Raw genomic sequence first — 19,836 nt, 5'->3', positions numbered from 1 at the left:
AAGAAACAGAAACAGATGTTAAAACTCTTCAAATCAGAAAATTCCAGGGCCAGAAGATTTCGGTGGAGAATTCATCAGAATTTCAAAGATCTAATACCAATACTCCTCAAATTGTTTCACATAATATAAACAGAAGTAACTTTGCCAAGTTCTTTATATGTGCTGGCTTTTTTGGAACCTATTCTCTTTGGATGGATACCTTGCTCAGCCTAGATATAGAAGGGAGGGCCTTGGACCTTCCCCAAAGCAATGTGCCTTCTCTGAAACAGGACACTAAAATAGTCACTGGATTTCCCCTGGAAAGGGAAAATAGATGACATTTCCTACATAAACTGGAAAGGGAGAAAGGGAGAAGAAAATGGGGGAATGGGAACATGAGAAACCAGGTTGGTCTAGTTGGGGGTAGAAAGAAGGAGGAGAGTAATAACAGAGATATCTTGATAGAGGGGGCCCATTTGGGGGTTAGGGAGAAGCCTGGTGCCAGGAATACTCCCAGGAAACCACAAGGATGACCCCAGTCAAGACTCCTAGCAATAGTGGAGAGGGTGCCTGAACTGGCCTTTTTTTGTAATCAGATTGGCGATTGCCCTAATTGTCAACAGAGAACCTTCATCCAGTAACTGATTAAAGCAAATGCAGAGATCCACAGTCAAGCACTGAGCAGAGCTCTGGTAGTACAGCTGAAGAGAGGGAAGAGTGATCATATGAGCAAGGAGGGGTGGAGGTCAAGATCATGACTGGGAAACCTACAGAGACAGCTAGATTCTGGACCAACAGCTAGGGAGCCTGTATGAGACTGACCTAGATCCTTTACATGTAAACAACAGTTGTGTAGGTTAATCTGTTTGTGGTGCATGAGCTGGCCTTTTGGAATCTGTTCCACAAGCAGAGATGCAGCCCAGCCTTGATACAGGGCTAGGAGTCTGGTCCTGACTCAATGTGGTATGACATGCTTTATTGACTCCATGGGAGGCCTGCCCCCTGCCCCTTTCTGACTAGTGGAGGGGTGAATTGGGGGAATAGATGGGAGGTGGGGGAGGGAATAGGAAGAGAGGAGGGAGGGGAAACTGATTTGTATGTAAAATAAATGAAAAAATAGTAAAAAAAGAAAAAGAATCTGTGACACCCTTTTTTCCTCATATTAAAATTATTGAATCTAACACAGGTATCACAATGTTGTAAAACATTGGCATCACTTTTTTGTCGAAAATATCTGTTTTCACTTGTTTTATTAATCCTAGTTATTCTGACTGAGCTAAGATGAAATCTCAAAGTTGCTTTAATTTGCGTTGCCTTAATTGCCAATGATGTGTGTAACATGTTTTGAAATATTTCTTGGCCATTTTCATTTCTTCTTCTAAGACCCTTAGCCCATTTGTTGTTTTCTTGATTTGTTGTTTTTTAAATTTATATATATTGCAGATACTAATCCTTTGTGAGATGTACAAATGACAAGGATTATCTCCCATTATGTAGTCTTACTAATCCTTGGTTGTTTCTTTTGTAATAAGGAAGGCTTCTAAATTTATGAGATCCAGTTTGTCAATTTTGGGCCTTAATCCCTAATCGAAGGATTCCTACTCAGAAAGCCTGCCCTTTCCTGCCCTTACATCTTATGGTACTACCTAGGCTTCCATCTAGCAGTTTCAATATTTCACGTTTCATATTAAAGTATTTGATACATTTTGAGTTTACTTTTGTGCAGAGTTATATATTGGGATCTAGTTTCATCCATCTACTGTGAACTTTTAGTTTTTCCCAGCATCATCTGCTGAGGATACTGTCTTTCTTTCTCCAGCATGTCTTTTTAACATCTCGGTTAAATAACAAATGGCAATAGTTACAAGCACTCATGTTTGTGTCTTCTATTTTGTTTCATTGAATTACATGTCAGATCTGTGCTAGTACCATAGTGGCTTTATTGCTATAGCTCTGGAATACATGTTAAAATCTGGAATGTCAATTTCTCCAGCATTGTTTTTTTGGCTCAGGATTGCTTCTTCTCACTAGGTATTCTCTGGTTTCAAAAGAATTTTAAGATAGTCTGTTCTGTTTCTGCAATATATGGATTTTGACTGGGATTGCACTAAAACAGTAAAATCCTTTTGATAAAATGGACATTTTCATAATATCTACTGTACCAGTTCATGAGCATGGGATCTGCTTCCATCTTTGTGCATCTATCTCAACCTCTTTCTTCACAGATTCAAATTTTTCTTTTCTGTCCATTTTTCAGTTTATTTCTAGATATTTTCAGGCTACTGTGAATAGGAATGTTTCTGCTTCTTTCTCAACATATTTTCTATTGTGTGTAGAAAAGCTCATGATTGTTGTAGGTTAATCTTCCATCCTGTCACTTCATTTAAAGTGTTGATCATTTTTTAGAAATTGAAAGATATGAATTTCAATATCAAGCAGAAAATCCCCTCCTGTGGAACAATTCTAAAAATCCCAATCACAACGTAAACAAGATACTTCATAAGAGTTATATCTATATTGCAGATGTACTAAATATCTTTCCTGGAAGGAAGAGTAGCCAGAATTCATCACAAGATAAGATCACTGATATATTTTCTCTTCCAGTAGCATGAATTACCCATTATGGCTCCATCAAAGCTAGCCAGCATGGAAGAGCTTTGTCAATCAGTTTGAGAATGATTTCTCTATATCTTTTTGCCAAAGTCTATGGTGGTCTTTAGCAACAGGATTTTACTATGTGGTTATTGAAGATAACCAGGAGTGATGGGAATAGTCTGTGATGCTTTGGGAACCACTGGGACCTCCCTGACGAATTAGTCATAGGGAAGTATTCAGTCCCTTGTACCGTGGTTTTGGTTTAATTGACCCAAGAAACTGTGTGTAGCATTTTCCACCTGTGCTGGGTAGTTTCATTCAAGCACTGTTTTTTTTAGTTGCATGTTGAAACTAGCTGATTACCTAGTGTGTTTCTATAAGACTTTTTCAGGACTCTTTTGTTTTTAGTAAATCCATTTACTACTTTTTCTTCTTCCACATTTCTCCAACCCCACATCCACCTAATTCTTTAACCCTCAGTAGTCAGTCCTGCCTTCTTATTTCATTTCACATGTGTTTATCTCCCACTTATTAGATAGATGGATAGATGATAGATAGATAGATAGATAGATAGATAGATAGATAGATAGATAGATAGATGATAGATAATCTTAAATATGTAAGTACAACCTGTTCAGTCTTTTTCAGGACTATTTGGTATTGGATAACCAACTTGTGTGCCCTTCCTTTGGGAATACTATTTCTCCAGTCTCAGAATTCCTTAATTCCCTGTAGTTCTTTATGTAAGGTTGAGGCCTGGTGATCTTTCACCTGTTCACCTTAGCATGTCTATTGTTGGCATCCTTGTTCATTTCATATTTAGGCAATCAAACTGATGAGACTTTATGTCTGTGGCTTCTGATATTACTAGGAGGCACATCTCATAGCAAAGCCTCTGATCCTCTGGCTCTTACAATCTTTATGCTTCCTCTTTCTGAAAGATCCCTGGGTTTTGGAGTTCAGGAGTTGTGCTGTTGATGAATCAGTTGGAGAGGTATCAGATAGAGATTAACCTTCTCACCTCTGAATTTTGATGAGTCATGACTTTCTGTGAAGGTCTCTGTTCCAAAATAATTTCCATTTTGAGGGGTGTTGTATAATGAGAAATATTTAGAATGCAGTTATAAATATACTAGTGTAGGAAAATGGCTGTATGTTCTCCTTAAAGACTCAAGACTTCACTAGTCCCAGGTAGTTGGAAACCTTTCCAGTACCAGGCATGGTTTCCCTCTTGTTGAGATGACTTTAAGTTCAATCAGAGTTGTTGGTTGCCCCAAAGTTATGCATGGCTCAGCTCCACCCTTTGGGTTATTACGCCATGTTGTTTGTTCTTGTGGTTCACATGCTTCCTAGCAGGGTAGGGTTATAGGTTGATTCCCACCTCTGTGAGTTTATATAGTATCTTCTGGTACTATGAAAGATAGTCTTCACAGAAGAGGCATTTGGACCAGATCTTGGTCCTTCTGTGCCCTATGTCTGAAGTCCATGGTATCTTAAGCCATAGGAAGTTTCCTTCTACTTCTAGGTTATAAGAAAACCAACAGTAGTAGCCTATAATGTATTGGGAGTCTCTGTGACAACCCTTACCAATAACAACTCAAGAAAGATCATCTCATGCTTGGTGTTGGGGCTTTTTTTAGACAGTCTGCTGCTCCTGGGAAGATCAGTCTCAGCCCAGAAAGGAACATATCTTTTATACATTAATATGTATACACAGACACATATCTACATATGTTATAAGTATTTTAATAGTAGGATTCCTCATAATGTTTTAAAACATCCCTACTATTATTTTACCCTCCTCATTTCTTCTATTTTTATCTCTCTCTCTCTTCCCTTAAAAAGCTCCCACCTTTTGTCATCTTATTCCTTCAGATAGATCATTTGTACCCTGCTATTTCCCTCCCTGTAGCTTCCCAACCCTGCAACAATCCCCTTTACTTTCTAGCTTCTTCAGTTACTACAGGTTATATACTCAAATCTAGAGACCACATATTTTTTGTTAATATTCTCTCTCCCTTTCTCTCCATTTTTCTCTTTCTTTTCCTCTCTAAACTCTAAATGTATATAATATGCTTCTTTATTCTGTTTTCATAAATTAATTAAAATTAAGGGAAAATTCATTGTGAGATAACACATTACTAATTTGAAATGATTTTTATATATATAACTAACCATTTTCCACCATAAAAATTTTAGTATAGATAACGAAGCATATTAATTTGTTAGGAACTCCATAAGGAAATACTACACACTAGGCAGACTAAGCAAGCATTTATTTTCTCAGAGTTCTGAGGGCTCAAAGTCCAAGTTCAAGAAGTTGACAGAGCTGGTTTATTCTGAGGGCTCCCTGCCTGCCTTGAAGATGACTCCTCTATTCTGTGTCCATAAAAACCTCTCTGCTTGCCCATATCTCTTATGTCTTTTTGTACAACACGTCATGGGGTGAGAGTCCACTCACTTTCTCCTTTGGTCTTAACCACCACTCCAAAGGCCATATCTCAGAATAACTTACAATCTGAGGCACTGGACAGTAAAGCCTTCAAAATATTAACTAGACGGAACGTGAATCAATTTCTAGGACTACAGAAAGGTGGTAGTCTGCACTCAAATGAAAGGATATGGCAATAAAAAAATATTAGAACAATGACAGTGTAGAAAATTCTGAGTGGCATAAATTAGAAAAGTTCTATCATCAGATATTTTGTGTTTATGTTGTGACTTAGTTGTATACTCTCAACTTGTAACAAAGCACTACACCTTTGATTATACCCTAATTAATACATTATCCCCAAACTCTAAGTTAACTCTAATTATGTCTTTGGAGAGTGAAGTCTATATTTCTTGTTACTATGTAGAAGTAATCTATTTCTTGTTACTATGTAGATGTAATTGCCCTCAATGGGCAATTGAGGAAATAAATATTGGGTCAAACAAAGACTCACCAAAATACCAAAAGAAAGAAAATTGTGTGACTTCAAAGAACTGGCTTTACAGACAAAGGGTAAGTAGCTGAGATGAGGGAAGCCTAAGCAACTTTTTCTTGTTGGGACCTCAGCTACAATAAACAGGAGAATATTATTTACGGTCTGGCTTGGTCACCCAAAGATCACTGATATGCTGAATATGAATACATATGCATTTACACACACACACAAACATGCAAACATACACATTTCATTTAATAGTCTATGTTCTTACAGAATTTGGCTACATGATATTTGTACTGAAGCATCATGTATTTAATTAAACAAACATTGGAATATGTGAATTGCTTTCAAGTCCATTGTTTGCAATACTCTCTGTATTTTAGTCTGTGGCATGTGTTGTTCCCCTTCTTTGAACTGGTGTTTAGATGCCAGAGAGATAATCTTAAACAGTTTGTTTTTTTACTCCATTGAAGCAACTTGGCACAGGACACACACATACTTTTCTTTAAAGCCATTCTGACTGTGTGCTGTATCATGAGTGGTTCTGACATTTTCTGTGCATTATATTTGTGTAAACATGCATAATCAGTAAGTTATCTAAAATTTAGAATGGATTTGAGATTCTGGGCATGAATTTTCACTTAGTCTTCTTTTGCTGTGATATAATATGCAGCTCCTGACAGCTTTTTGTTGTCAGACATCCGGTGGCAATACTGTTATGAATTTTAGATCTAAACATTTTGTCTATTAGAAATAAGCAATCATTTAGGAAATACAAGTTCAAGAAATATGAGTATGCATCTCTTTATTTACTTCATAAAGTGTTCTCAATGCCAAAGTATAGAAGCAATTAGCAGAGAAATATTTTTGTTCAATGGAAGTTGCATTTTTGTGAAGAGAAACAGGTAATGAATATATTATAAAAAGATTGGAGTTGGTATATAATATTTCAACATAGTGGTCAACGGAGCAGGAGCTTAGCAGAGTCATATAGATGACAACTATTGATGACAGGGAGGAAAGATGTTTATAAATGATTAGTGATGGGCCATAATCAGGAAAAGACATTTTGAAGGCACTTAATGAGAATGATATATTAACCATGAAGATGTCCATCAGTTAGTGTTACAGGGACAGAGAATGCTCTGCTAAAAATTCTTTGATACTGCACACAAATGTCATGTTTGAGTAAGGGACCGAAAAAGGTTGAAGCAGAATGGGAAGTTATGGGGAGTGTTAGGAGATAAAGTCCTGTAATTAGGGAATTCCAGAACAACAAATCCATGGTTCAGGAACAAGACAAAGACAACTAGGCACTGTGAAACATTTGTGCCATGTTGTACATCATGGACAAATCAGATGTGTCAAGTACGTTTGCTTCCCAAAGAAGAGAGAACTGATGAGAGCGATGGTCTCAAGGTAAATCACAGCCCGCTGGCAGAACCTCAAGGGTAGAATTCAAGTGCTGACACCATGTACGCTAATGGGGGCAATGCATAGCTTAGCAGTAGGGAGAGAAGTAGACTAGCTTTACATCTATAAGCTACACGGACCACAATGCGTCAATTAAATTCTATGTTTAGTGGAAAACATAAAGAGTCTTGCCTCCTCAGTGTGAAGAGGACAGATAAGACCAAAGGTCTTGAGTGCACCCTTCTAGTGACAATAGTGACTGGCTTTGCTCAAAGGAGAATTTTTGAAAATTGAAATGCACCAGCAACCTCTATCGGTTTCTGGATTGCCATTCTGCATTAACAGCTAGAAATAAAAATCTCCTCTTCATTGTGGTTCTGATCTTGGTTGTGATTTGGAGAATTCTTAGAATTTTTGCAAGAGCAACTTTCTAACTTCATGGTTTATAGTTCCTCAATATATTACAAGCAAAAAATAAAATAAAAAGTTCTTCCTAGTGTTTAGTATCTGCTACATAAGAAAATGCCTGACAAATTCTTCTGTATCTCACATCAGCTGGAATAAAATGACAAGTAAGTGGTTTTAGTTTGTAAAAGGATTATAGCTTTAGAGTAACCATGGATGAAATTTGCAAAAACATGAGTAATGTAAACAATCATACAGGACACACAAGGGTCTTTGAGAGCATGGCTTCCTTCCCTCCCTCCTTCCATCTCCTTGACTCATTTTCACCCTTCCATTCTTCTTCCTCCCTTCTTTTCTATCTCCCTCTCTCCCTTCCTCCCTTCTTTCCTTCCCTTCTTCTTTCCATACTTCCCTCCTCCCTCCCTCTCTTTCTCCCTCTCTCTCTCCCTTCCTTCCTTTCTTCTTTCTATCTTCCCATCCTGCTGTCCTTTTTCCTATCCTGCTTCCTGGCTTCCCTATCTTCTTGACTTCCTTTCTTACTTCCTTTCCTCACTATTTCATATTTAAATTAATTTTTATTGGCACCCAAAAAAACTTATTAAAAACTGCAAATTTATGTAGCATTGATAATCAGATACAGTGTGGAACATTATGACTGGATTAAATGTAACACTATCATGTCCTCAAGCATTCATATTTTCTTTTATTTTCATTTTATTTACATTTCCATTACAGGGGTCTCTCTCTCTCTCTCTCTCTCTCTCTCTCTCTCTCTCTCTCTCTGTGTGTGTGTGTGTGTGTGTGTGTGTGTGTGTGTGTGAAATGTGGAGATCAGAGAACAACTTGGAAAAGAATCATGTCTCTCTTCCTACCAAGTGGGTCCTGAGGATCAAAGTCAGGTTGTCAATCTTGGCTGCAAGTTCCTTCACCTAATGAGATATCTCACTAGCCCCGTTAATTACTCTTGCATTTTATTTTCTAGTGTTTGAAACAGTCATTACAGTTGTCTGTAGTCTATGGCACAGTAGCATACTGAAATTTTTTTATGTTCCTTAGTCTAAGCTAGTTTCTCAGCGCACACTCCTGGGTAAGCTGATTTGAGACTTAAATATCTGTTTTGTTGATGACTTGACTGTGTGACTGGTTGCTTACATTCTACACACGTGGGTTTCACCAATTACATTATGAAGTAGGAAATGTCATTTGAGCTATGCAAAGATGATGAGAATTATGAAAATTAAGTAATCATAGAATTCAATGTAGAACCTGCTATATGATCCATATTGTGTAATTTCAATTTGTTGCACTAGCAGGAGAAATAATGTATATAAATGTTTAACCCTTGACACATGAGAAATTCTCAATTAATTATGGAAGGATACTAAATGTGTGTGTGTGTGTGTGTGTGAATTTTCTGTTGGAAATACTATGAAAGCTTAAGATTAACCTGAATTTAGGACACTCTTGTCTCAGTAACTTGTGTTAATCCTGTGAGACCATGTCCAGCTCACCGTACTTCAGTTTCATGAGTGGTGACTACTGACCAAACATTCTTCTGGGCATTTTCATGTATATATTCTTTATATAATCAGAAAGGATGTCATTTGTTTATTGAACAATTCTATAAGTTATTTCTCTTATCTATTTCAGGCCTTGTATTAAAGCTACTATATAAAATCCGTAATTTTAAAGTCATTCATACCACAATTGCAAAGATTTTTCAAAGTGACAGACTAAAGGTCTATAATTCAACATAGTAACTAAAATCTATTAGGCTTCCTAGTAATTTCTGAACTACCTGATATGTTTGTTATCATAATTCAATGTTTATTGATGACCAGGCTCTCCTCTGGGGACATGGAGGTGGACAATCGAACCATCCTTACTGAATTCATCCTGGTTGGCTTCTCAGCAAACCCCCGCTGGCAGCTGATTCTATTTGGAATATTTCTAACCATCTACTTGTTGACACTATCAGGGAACATGACATTGGTTGTCTTAATTCGTATTGATTCTAGACTACATACACCTATGTACTTTTTCATTGGCAATCTATCATTTTTGGATTTCTGGTATACTTCTGTATATACACCAAAGATATTGGCCACTTGTATCTCAGAAGACAAACGCATCTCCTTGGCTGGATGTGGGGCTCAGCTATTCTTCTCCTGTGTTGTAGCCTACACTGAGTGTTATCTGCTGGCAGCCATGGCCTATGACCGCCATGCAGCAATTTGTAGCCCATTGCTCTATTCAAGCATCATGTCTACTTCTCTCTGTACTGGACTGGTGGCTGGCTGTTACATAGGAGGGTTATTGAATGCCATAGCCCATACTGCTAACACCTTCCGGCTAACTTTCTGTGGTAAAAATATTATTGATCACTTCTTCTGTGACGCACCACCATTGGTAAAAATGTCCTGTACAGACACCCGTGTCTATGAAAAGGTCCTCCTGGGTGTGGTGGGCTTCACCGTGCTCTCCAGCATTCTTGCAATCCTCATTTCCTATTTCAACATCCTCCTGGCTATCTTGAGGATCCGCTCAGCTTCAGGAAGACGCAAGGCATTCTCCACCTGTGCCTCTCACCTGGTCTCTGTCATGCTATTCTATGGCTCCTTGCTCTTCATGTATTCAAGGCCTAGTTCAACCTACTCTCTAGAAAAGGACAAAGTGGTCGCCCTCTTCTACACTGTAGTTAATCCGTTGCTCAACCCTCTCATCTATAGCCTGAGAAACAAAGATGTCAAAGAGGCCTTCAAGAAAGCAACACAGACAATACGACCACACACATGAAGCTTATCCCCTTTTGCTAATTGCTGTGTTCATTTATTGTCCCAGTAATTCAGTTCTGCATGTGCTCACACATTTGGACCTTTCAATTAAATTCTACAAACGATCCGCTAGACAATAAAAGGTTGAGCAAATGATTTTTGCCTATTATTTTATACTGTGTGCAACATAATTCATTTCAATACTTATAGTTTAAAGTACTTGATTATTTAATGTTCTTCAATAATATATTTTGTCTCTTAATTTTTCTTGTTCATTAATTCTGAAATATTTAAGAGAAAAGAAATTGCAGTTTCAAGGGATATAGTTTAATTTTAAGTTTGTCAAGACATCGTTGCTGCTCCCTGAGAAGATTCAGACTGCTAAGGTTCTCGGGTGTGTAGGCATAACTATAGAATTTTACTTTAGTACAGTGCCACCTCCAATAAATTCTGTAATAAAGCACAAATTGAGTGTGTAGAAGCACACTTTGTCAAGCACGTATATTTTATATCAGTGTAGTATTAGATAAAGACTTTAAGAGTTGTTGAGATTATGAGGTGCTGTTAAAGTAGCACTAAAACCCTTTGTAAATGCACAGAAAAATGTGAGGCCTTCTAGGTGTGTATCACCCTAGCTAGTATGTAGTCTCCTGGGTAGAGTAGGTACTTGACAGGACCCCTTCTCAGGTCACATATTAAAGTGGCTCAATGGGAGGGGGACTTTAAGATAAAAGAAAAAAAAAAGGTCATTTAGCTTGTATCTGTCCAGATCCAGCAGCTGCCTGGTTGTTTCTTACGGACGAGCAGGGGAATTATCAGAGCATTTCCAGCCTTAACACAGCTGTTTATGTTGCTGTGGAAAACCCTGGAGGATCAAGTAGTTGGTACCCCTGGCTCTGAGCCAGCATCTTCACATGAATTCAGTGCCTTAACACCCTAGTGAATGGATACCATAGGGTAGAAACCTTTGCCTAAGGGTCCTTTAAGGACCTGCTGTAATCCCATCCATATCTAAGTTCAATCAATAAACACAGTAGATCAATCAGCATGTTATAGAGTGATTTGTTTTTTTAGAATCCCACCAGATGATATTTTAGGATAGTGTGGGCCAATATCTTAAAGCAAATCCTCTGCTACCTTTCCATGCTGATTCTACTTATCTTCAGATAAATGAAACAATGCTCTAGACACAACATTTAAAAACTATATTTAAAATTCAGTGCTTGGCAGATTTAGCTAGTATGTTTCTAGATCAGAGATTAAAAGGGGGGTTTCGCTATCAGAGATCAAATTTTATTTTTACAATTGACAAAATGGGCCCATTTATATATTTAGTAAAAATTTAAAAACAACCAATATAAAATAGTTCACTCCGTCAGGTGAACTAACTCCAAGTTTCTCATCTTTCCTTTTATCTGTAATTGTTCTCTCACACATAATTGTCATTTTCCTTCCCTAAAACCAGTTTTGACATTACATATTTTTTGTTCAGTAAGGAATCCCTACCAGTATCTAGTATCTGTGAGAAATTGCAGATTGCTGTATACATCTTAATAATTCATAAAGTGTTTCTCTCATATATCTACAATACCTAATGTGCAAGGACAAGAACTGGATCAGTACTAGGAGGGAGAATAAATAAGCATCAATCCAATAATAAAGTACTATAAATTTTCTTATTTCACATCCAATTATAGAATTTTGTGTTTTAAAACTACATTAATAACATAGACTGATAGCCGATAGCAGACTAAAGTTCAATTACTCAGCAACTAATACAAAGCAAAGTTACATTAAAAGACAAAACTGTTACACTACTAAAGAAACATGTACACTAATGAGACATTTTCTGATGAGTTTCAAACAATGAAAACTTTATCTCCAGATTCAAAGTTCCTTAACCGTTTGCCCCATGTAGTTTGTTATCATGTAGTCCTGGCTTGCAAAGCGTGTTTCAGCCCAGACTTCAGAAGGAGCTAACTGAAGAGTTTTCCCAGAGCTTCCTTCGCATCTTTAGTCCTCAGACTGTAGACCATGAAGTTCAGCACGGGGGAAAAAAAAAAAACACAGTAGAAAAGGTAGACACCATCGTGTCCCTCTCCAGGGGGTGGCTGGAACTTGTGCAAGAGTAGATGTAGAGAATGGAGCCGTAGTACAAGTTCACAGAGATGAGGCACTAGAAGTATATGGAGACAGCCTTAAGGTGGGCCTAACTGAAGCGGAGCCTCAGAATGGCAACAATTATGAAGAGACAGAAGGCCAAGATGAGCAGGGTGGGAGTGATGGCGTTGGCGTCCAGCAGAAGCACATCACAGACGGGTAACTCTCCTTGACATCACACCCCATCTTCAACCAGAATTGAGACATCGCAGAAAACGTCATCAATGATGCTGTCCCCAAAGAAAAGCCCAGTGTAATGTGTTGCTGGTTAATAGTTCTTCATTGGTAAGTCCTCAGGTACAGCAGTGCACAACCAAACAGATGCACAACCTCTTTGACAAGACCTATGCATCAGGCAGGTGCTTGTACGTGGCTCCAAAGATCATAAACTATGTCACCTAGAAGGTAGTGCTCACTATAGGCCACTCTGGAAGAGAAGAGCTGAGACAAACATCCAGCAAAGGAATTGCTTTTGTCTTCAGAGATGCGGGTCACTGGGATTTTTGGAGTATGGAAGAATAAGATCCAAGAGACTTACATTGGCCTAGGCACAGTTTGTGTGACTTGGATTCAGTCTTAGAATTCTGGAGGATAGATGTGGCCTGGAGTTTCCAAAGCTCTCCAGACTAAATAGGTTCAAATTTGATTCTGATCATAAGACCTAGGAATTTTGAGCAAGAACATTCATGATCTGATTTAGGATGTAAAATCACTTTGGAGATCATGAGGAAAGTACATGTCAGAACCAAAACAAGGTGGTAACAATAGCTAAATGAAGAGGTGATGGTTCCTCAATCTCAAGTTGCAAAGAAGTCAAAAGTGTTCTCACTCGCCAAACATAAAACTGTTCCTCCTCCTTGGTGTGAATCATGTAATCACATACAAAATATCACCCTCATTGCTCTTCCCAGAGTCTCTCAATTGATTTCCCACATTCAGATGCATTACTGATTCTAACATATTCTTTTGCACTTGTTTTCTGAGGCCTAGTTTCTCTCAGTAAAATCAATTTTTTGCATGCTGATAAATGACAGAAAATGATATACACCTTAAATATCTTAAATAGGCAAGATATTACAAAGCTGAAGAATATCAGAACATATTATTTTCTATCTATCTGTGTTTTAATACCTGTCCTTCAACATCTGACAGTTCTTCCAGCCCTCTCAGTCTCTAGTAATTGCTCCTGCACATTTAAATCAAGTTTTTAAAAATATTGTCTTTATTTTAAAATTCTATCTATAGAAAATGCATACGTTACATGTTGGAGGTATAATGTGGGATTTCCCTCTGTATGCTGTGAATATGTTTTATCACCATTGGTTAATAAAGAAGCTACTTTGATCTATAGCAGAGTAGAATATAGTTAGGCAGAAAAACTAAAGTGAATGCAGGGAGAAAGAAGGCAGAGTCAGGCAGATGTCAGCAGCCACCAAGGAAGCAAGATGTAAGGTAACAAACCATGAGTTTCATGGTAAAATATAAAATAATAGAAATGGGTTAACCTAAGATGTCAGAGTTAATTAGTAAGAAGCCTGAGCTACTAAACCAAAGAGTATGTAAGTAATAGTAAGCCTCAGAATGGCTATTCATAATCAGCTTCAGGAATAGGCAGGTGGAGAAAAGCCAGTCTGGGGGCCAGTGGGATGGAGAATACTTCTAGCAATAGAAGTAAGGGTTTTATTTTAGACACTTCAATTTGACTCAGTCTTCAATATTATTTTCCAAAAACAGTAATTCTGCTACATTAGATCTTTTGTACATCAAATTGACTCTAGTTAATAATATTTTATATACAAGAAATTGTCTAAGAGCATAGATGTCATGTTAATTAGATTCATGGAACATTTTCGCAATTTACACTTATGCCAAAATATCCTATTGTATGTAGACTTTTGTGCGAGCACACTGGGGAATGAATCTGGCCTGCACATGTGTTCTAATGATGAGCTATCTCAATCTCCATCTATGCAACTTTTATTTATGAGCTAGAGCCTAATAAATCTAGTAATAAAAATTTGTTAACATTTCCCTCAGAGACCTTATCTCCTGGGATTCTGATTCCTTGAGGGAGTTGACACCAATTATTCCCAGTGTTTAGAAAACACTTTTCTACATACTGTACAAAATTAAATCAGCGAACATATTACTAAAGATCAGCTTCGGGATGCTATGATATAGAATTTATACTTCTGGATAACCAGGAAAGACAACAGGTGTAATTTCCAAGGTAAGTTGATCTCATATAAACTATAAATTAGATACTTCATTATTACATTAGCAGATGGTTATGTGGCAAACTTCTTCTGAAATGTGTATTAATTGATACATACATAACTGATGCCTTCAGGGGCCAGGTAACTAAATTGAAGTCAGAGACCTGGAAAAATATCATTTATAAGGTAACCGTGTGTGGTGATATTTTGTTTGTGATCTAACAAATAAAGCTTGCCTGCGGATCAGAGTGTGGAGCTAGACACAGTTAACCGTAGAGACCCAAGCGGTGGTGGCACAGACCTTTAATACCAGCACTTGGGAGGTATTTCTCTGTGAGTTCAAGGCCACCCTAAGCTACTTGAGACAGAATCAGTCTAAAAGAGAAACAGATCTCATACCTTTGATCCTAGCACTTGGGATCACACATCTGTAATTCCAACACAAGGGAGGGGAGACAGGGATAGATAGTTGGGTGGAGAGAGAAATATAAAGCAGGAAGAGACAGGAACTCAGTTTTCAGTCTGAGGATTTGTTGGAACGAATCACCCCTTTGGCCTGAGGTAAGAACTAGTGGCTAACTGCTCTGCTTCTCTGATCTTCACGCAAGCTTTATTTGTTATAGCAGAAAGAAAATACCACCGCACTATGAAAAGTAAATAGGCATTGGTTGGTTATTCCACCTATGTCTTTTACTTCAAATAGCATAGCTTGAATACACACGATAATGTGATTGCTGTCGAGGTAGGAGTGTGGGAGTTGTCATACAGATAGTGCAATATGTAGAAAGGTTTATTGTGTAATTTAATGTCAGAGCTGAGAAGTCTTGTTTTCAATGAAATCTAATTTATTCACTCATTCAATGTTCCTTTAGTTATATTTATATAAAAACACACATCTGAATCAGCTTATTTAAAAGCTCAGTTAGCTCAGTGGCTGAGGTGAGCCTGGGAAGCATAAAGTCTAATAAACTTTTATACAACCAGAATATCATTTCATGCAGCATTTCAAGTTGAACACAGAGTTAAAAGTATAATAATTATCATATAAAATTGTAGGCATTTTAACATCTTTGTTTAACGGGGCAATTATCTGGTACACAGTTCTGTGTGTTCTCATTTGCCTCAGTCTTTTCCTGTAACTTTAACAGTGGCACACAAAATCCTTTATTTCTGACCTCTTGATTTAAGAATGAAAGATATAAGTAACCAGAAGTGAGTTTCGATACCTAGAAAGTATAAAGATGTTGAAGCATTTTTAATACTTAGAGATTTTCTGATCAACCTTAGACAAACTCATCCCAGGGTTTTCTCACCTCCCATTGCCTTTGAAACTGGAAAGTATTGAAGGTTTGCCTTATTTACAGCTTTCAGTATATCCCACTTTTCCTGCCAGAAAGAACACCAGTCGGATACATGCTGATACTTTCAAGTAGTACACACTGAGGTCATAGCACATCCTGAGGTTGTTTTTGTACAATTTTTTTCATTTATTTATTTATAAAAATTTTCACTTCCTGCCCTCCTCCCAATACCCTCCCGCTCCCCCCACTCCCTCTCCTCCTGCTTCTCCAGTCCTAAGAGTAGTCAGGGTTTCCTGCCCTGTGGGAAGTCCAAGTTCCTCCCCCCTCCCTCCAGGTCTAGGAAGGTGAGCATCCAAACAGACTAGGATCCCAAAAAACCAGTACATGCAGAAGAAACAAGTCCCAGTGCCATTATCAATGGCTTCTCAGTCAGCCCCCATGTCAGCCACATTCAGAGAATCCAGTTTGATCACATGCTCATTCAGTTCCAGTTCAGCTGGCCTTGGTGAGCTCTCATTAGATTTTTGTACAATTTTTGTAATAGCTATGATCGTTTCAACTGCACGTTCCTCTTTCCTAGTTTTACTGCACTGTTCTATCTTCTCCTGCTTCTCCAAGTGATGTCATCCTTGCTAAATAAGTGCTTCAGTTAGAAAAACACACAGGTGCTTAGAAAGCAAAGGGGATGTAGTTATGTCCTTGGTAATCTTTCCCTAATTTTAACAAACCTGACTTCTTTCAAATCAGTGAAATGCTTTAAATATCCACTCATGTTGTTGCCTGTATCATGCTTGAGTATTTCACTAATTTAGGAGAATTTTGTCTGTTTCAAATTCTTGGCTACTGAAGATGAGGCTTCAGTAAACTATTATGTATGGTTTACTATGTGGATATAAATTATTTCTCTGGGATGAAGATGAAATGTTTGTTTTTATTCTTAAATCATTCACTTCTCTCTCCAAAGATCCTGTCAACAATCAGTATTTAGATGGAAATAGAAAACGCTTTACTGAGTGAGGTAACCCAGACCCAAAAAGAGGAATATGGTATGTACTCACTCATAAGTGGATTCTAGCCATAATTAAAGGACAATGAGCCTATAATTCATGATCCTAGAGAAGCTAAATAAGAAGGTGAACCCAAAGAAAATCATATAGTTATCCTCCTGGATATTGAAAGCAGACAAGATTGCCAGGCAAAACTTGGATGCACAGGGATGTGGGGGTGGATGTAAGAGGAAATGGGTAGAGAGAAGGAAGAAGGGGGGGATTCGGGATAGCTTGGGGGAATGGGATGGGTGGGATGGAGGAAGGGTGGATATGGGAGCAGGGAAGTAAATATCTTAATTAAGGGAGCCATTTTAGGGTTTGCAAGAGGTCTGAAATTTTCATTCATTAAAAAAATGAAGAAATCAAAGACCCCAGTGATATTTTTTACTGGCTCAGAGGTGCCCAAGCCCTGGAAAAGGCAGCTCTAAGAACTATCAGGAAGACAAAGGGTAAAACTCTAGTTAACAAAAATTAAACTTTAATTGTGAATTTACCCAGACAAAAGCAAAATTCTGTCTTTCTCATAATAGATTGATCCAGAAGAATGCACAGAAATCAAACTGTAGTGACGGAGTTCTTCCTCATGGGATTGACCAGCTCCTTCCAGCTCCAAATTCTCCTCTTCCTGCTATTTCTCTGTGTTTATCTTGTCACGCTTCTGGGGAACCTGGGAATGGCCATTCTCATTCGCCTGGACACTCGACTCCACATCCCCATGTACTTCTTGCTCAGCCACTTGTCCCTTGTGGATGCCTGCTCCTCTTCGGTCATCAGTCCTAAGATGTTGTCTGACATCTTTGTGGAGAGAAAAGTGATCTCCTTCCTAGGTTGTGCTGTCCAGCTTTGCTTATTCGGCCAGTTTGTAGTGACGGAATGTTTCCTCCTGGCCTCCATGGCATACGATAGGTATGTTGCCATCTGTAAGCCTTTACTATATACACTCGTTATGTCCCAGACGGTCTGTGTGCTACTAGTAATAGGGCCTTATGGCATAGCCCTTATAAGCACCACGGTACATATAACATTTGCCTTTCTCCTGCCCTATTGTGGTCCAAATCTCATCAATCACTTTTTCTGTGATCTTCTTCCTGTTTTATCAATGGCATGTGCAGATACGCAGGCAAATAAACTTTTGCTTTTCATCTGGACTGGGATCCTGGGTGTATTCAGTGGTATCATCATCTTGGTGTCCTACATTTACATTGTCACGACTATCCTGAAAATCCACTCTGCTGATGGGAGGCGCAAAGCCTTCTCCACCTGCTCTTCACACCTGACAGCTGTCTCCATCCTTTACGGGACTCTCTTCTTTATCTATGTGTGTCCAAACACCAGCTCTTCTCAGGATATCAATAAGGTTGTGTCATTATTTTACACCACTGTTATCCCTATGTTAAACCCGTTCATCTATAGCCTGAGAAATAAGGAAGTCAAAGAAGCATTCATCAGGACATTCGAAAAGCAACTTTGCTACAACTTGCAAGATAAAATATTATAGATATAAGCATTATTGGATAACAGTTATCTCACTTCAGTTTTTCCTTTCAAGCACAAGAAGCTGAGATCTTTAAACTGAGAGGTATGGATTATGGAATGTTCAACTTCAGCCAAACTTTGAAGATTTGTGACTAAAAGTAACAGACTCTATTAAGCTCTGAAACAATAAAACTTAATAAGCAATGAAATTCATACTTCAGCTATGATTTACAGGTAGCCAAGTTCCTAAATTATCTCCTATAATAGGATAATTCATAATGTGTCGTGGTTTTGAGTAAGAATGACCCCCATAGACTAATGTGTTTGAGTATTTGGCCCATAGGGAATAGCACTATTAGGAAGTGTGGCCTTGTTAGAGGAGGTGTTGCTTTGTTGGAGGGAATATGTCACTGTGGAGGTGAGCTTTGAGGTCTTACTTGCTCAAGCAAAGCCTGGTGTGGCAGTCTCATCCTTCTGCCTGGAGATAAAGACATAGAACTCTCAGCTCCTACTCCAGCACCATGTCTGCCTGAATGCTGATGCTTCTTGCCATAAGGATGATATGCTAAACCTCTGAAACTGTAAGCCAGCCCCAATTACATGTTTTCCTTAGTAAGAGTTGCTGTGTTTATGGTCTCTCTTCACTGAACTAAGACAAAATGCTTAATGTTGAAGCTGTTCAAACAGCTATAAAGAGGTTGATCAGGCAGTAAGCAAACACAACCCTTTTTACAAGTATTTTCATACTTGGAGTAGATATTTGACAAAGACATTGTATACACACTGTAGTCCCTACTTATATTATACAAGTAGTTTTGGAGATTGTGCCAATATACATTTGCATCTATACAACTAAGATAAAAAATGCATAATCTTTTAGTACAGTGATAACTAATATGTTGTCTTTCAGTACAATTGTAAATACTATTTCATTTTTGGATACATTTTAATTTGTTTATAACAATGATTTTTTACTTCTATGAAGCAATGATCCCCAAAACATTATTAAATTATTTTATATTTTGAGATTATAATATAATTACATCATTTCTCCCTTCCCTTTATCCCTTCCAAAACACCCGTGTCCCCCTTCCTTGCTCTCTTTCAGATTCTTTAATTGCTGTTGTATACATAAATACAGCATGCTCAATCTGTATAATGTGGCTTGTATATACATATACATTTTCAGTACTGATCATTTGGTATTGGAGAACCAGTTGATGTGATTTTACCTGGGAAAGACTCTTTCTCTTGCTCTTCACTAAGAAGTCTTTAGTTTCCTACAGTTCTTTATTAGGGTAGAAGCCTTGTGGACTTTCCTACAACCATACTGTTACTGCTTTGGAAAACTCACATTTTTGCTGTATTTGATCATGTATGTTTTCTACTAAGAACGCCTGTTCACATTGACTAAACTTTAAACTGATTTATCATGGAATAAAGGGCTTTGAAGGTTTGCATAGAGAATTATTTTAGTAAACTCAAAACTGCATTCTTTCTTGATTCTTTCAACACACTAATAAATATTTCCATCATGT

General features: G+C 37.9%; 2 protein-coding genes across 2 annotated transcripts; both read left to right on the top strand.

The window, feature by feature from the left end:
• Positions 1-9,179: 9,179 nt before the first annotated feature.
• On the top strand, positions 9,180-10,118 carry LOC125405023 (olfactory receptor 9G4). The gene has a single exon (XM_048441387.3). It carries the CDS (start codon positions 9,180-9,182, stop codon positions 10,116-10,118), a length of 939 nt encoding a protein of 312 aa, XP_048297344.3.
• A 7,248-nt stretch (positions 10,119-17,366) lies between these two features.
• Positions 17,367-18,320, top strand: LOC125404960 (olfactory receptor 5G25-like). The gene has a single exon (XM_048441264.3). The coding sequence runs from the start codon at positions 17,367-17,369 to the stop codon at positions 18,318-18,320; it is 954 nt and encodes a 317-aa protein (XP_048297221.1).
• The last annotated feature ends 1,516 nt before the right edge of the window (positions 18,321-19,836 follow it).

Source organism: Myodes glareolus, chromosome 6, assembly GCF_982192425.1.
Source record: "Myodes glareolus chromosome 6, mMyoGla1.1, whole genome shotgun sequence".
Taxonomy (NCBI): domain Eukaryota; kingdom Metazoa; phylum Chordata; class Mammalia; order Rodentia; family Cricetidae; genus Myodes; species Myodes glareolus.
This window is presented reverse-complemented; position numbering and strand designations above follow the sequence as displayed.

Coding starts and splice junctions, on each gene's coding strand:
- LOC125405023 (XM_048441387.3), top strand. CDS start 9,180: ATGGAGGTGGACAATCGAACCATCCTTACTGAATTCATCCTGGTTGGC.
- LOC125404960 (XM_048441264.3), top strand. CDS start 17,367: ATGCACAGAAATCAAACTGTAGTGACGGAGTTCTTCCTCATGGGATTG.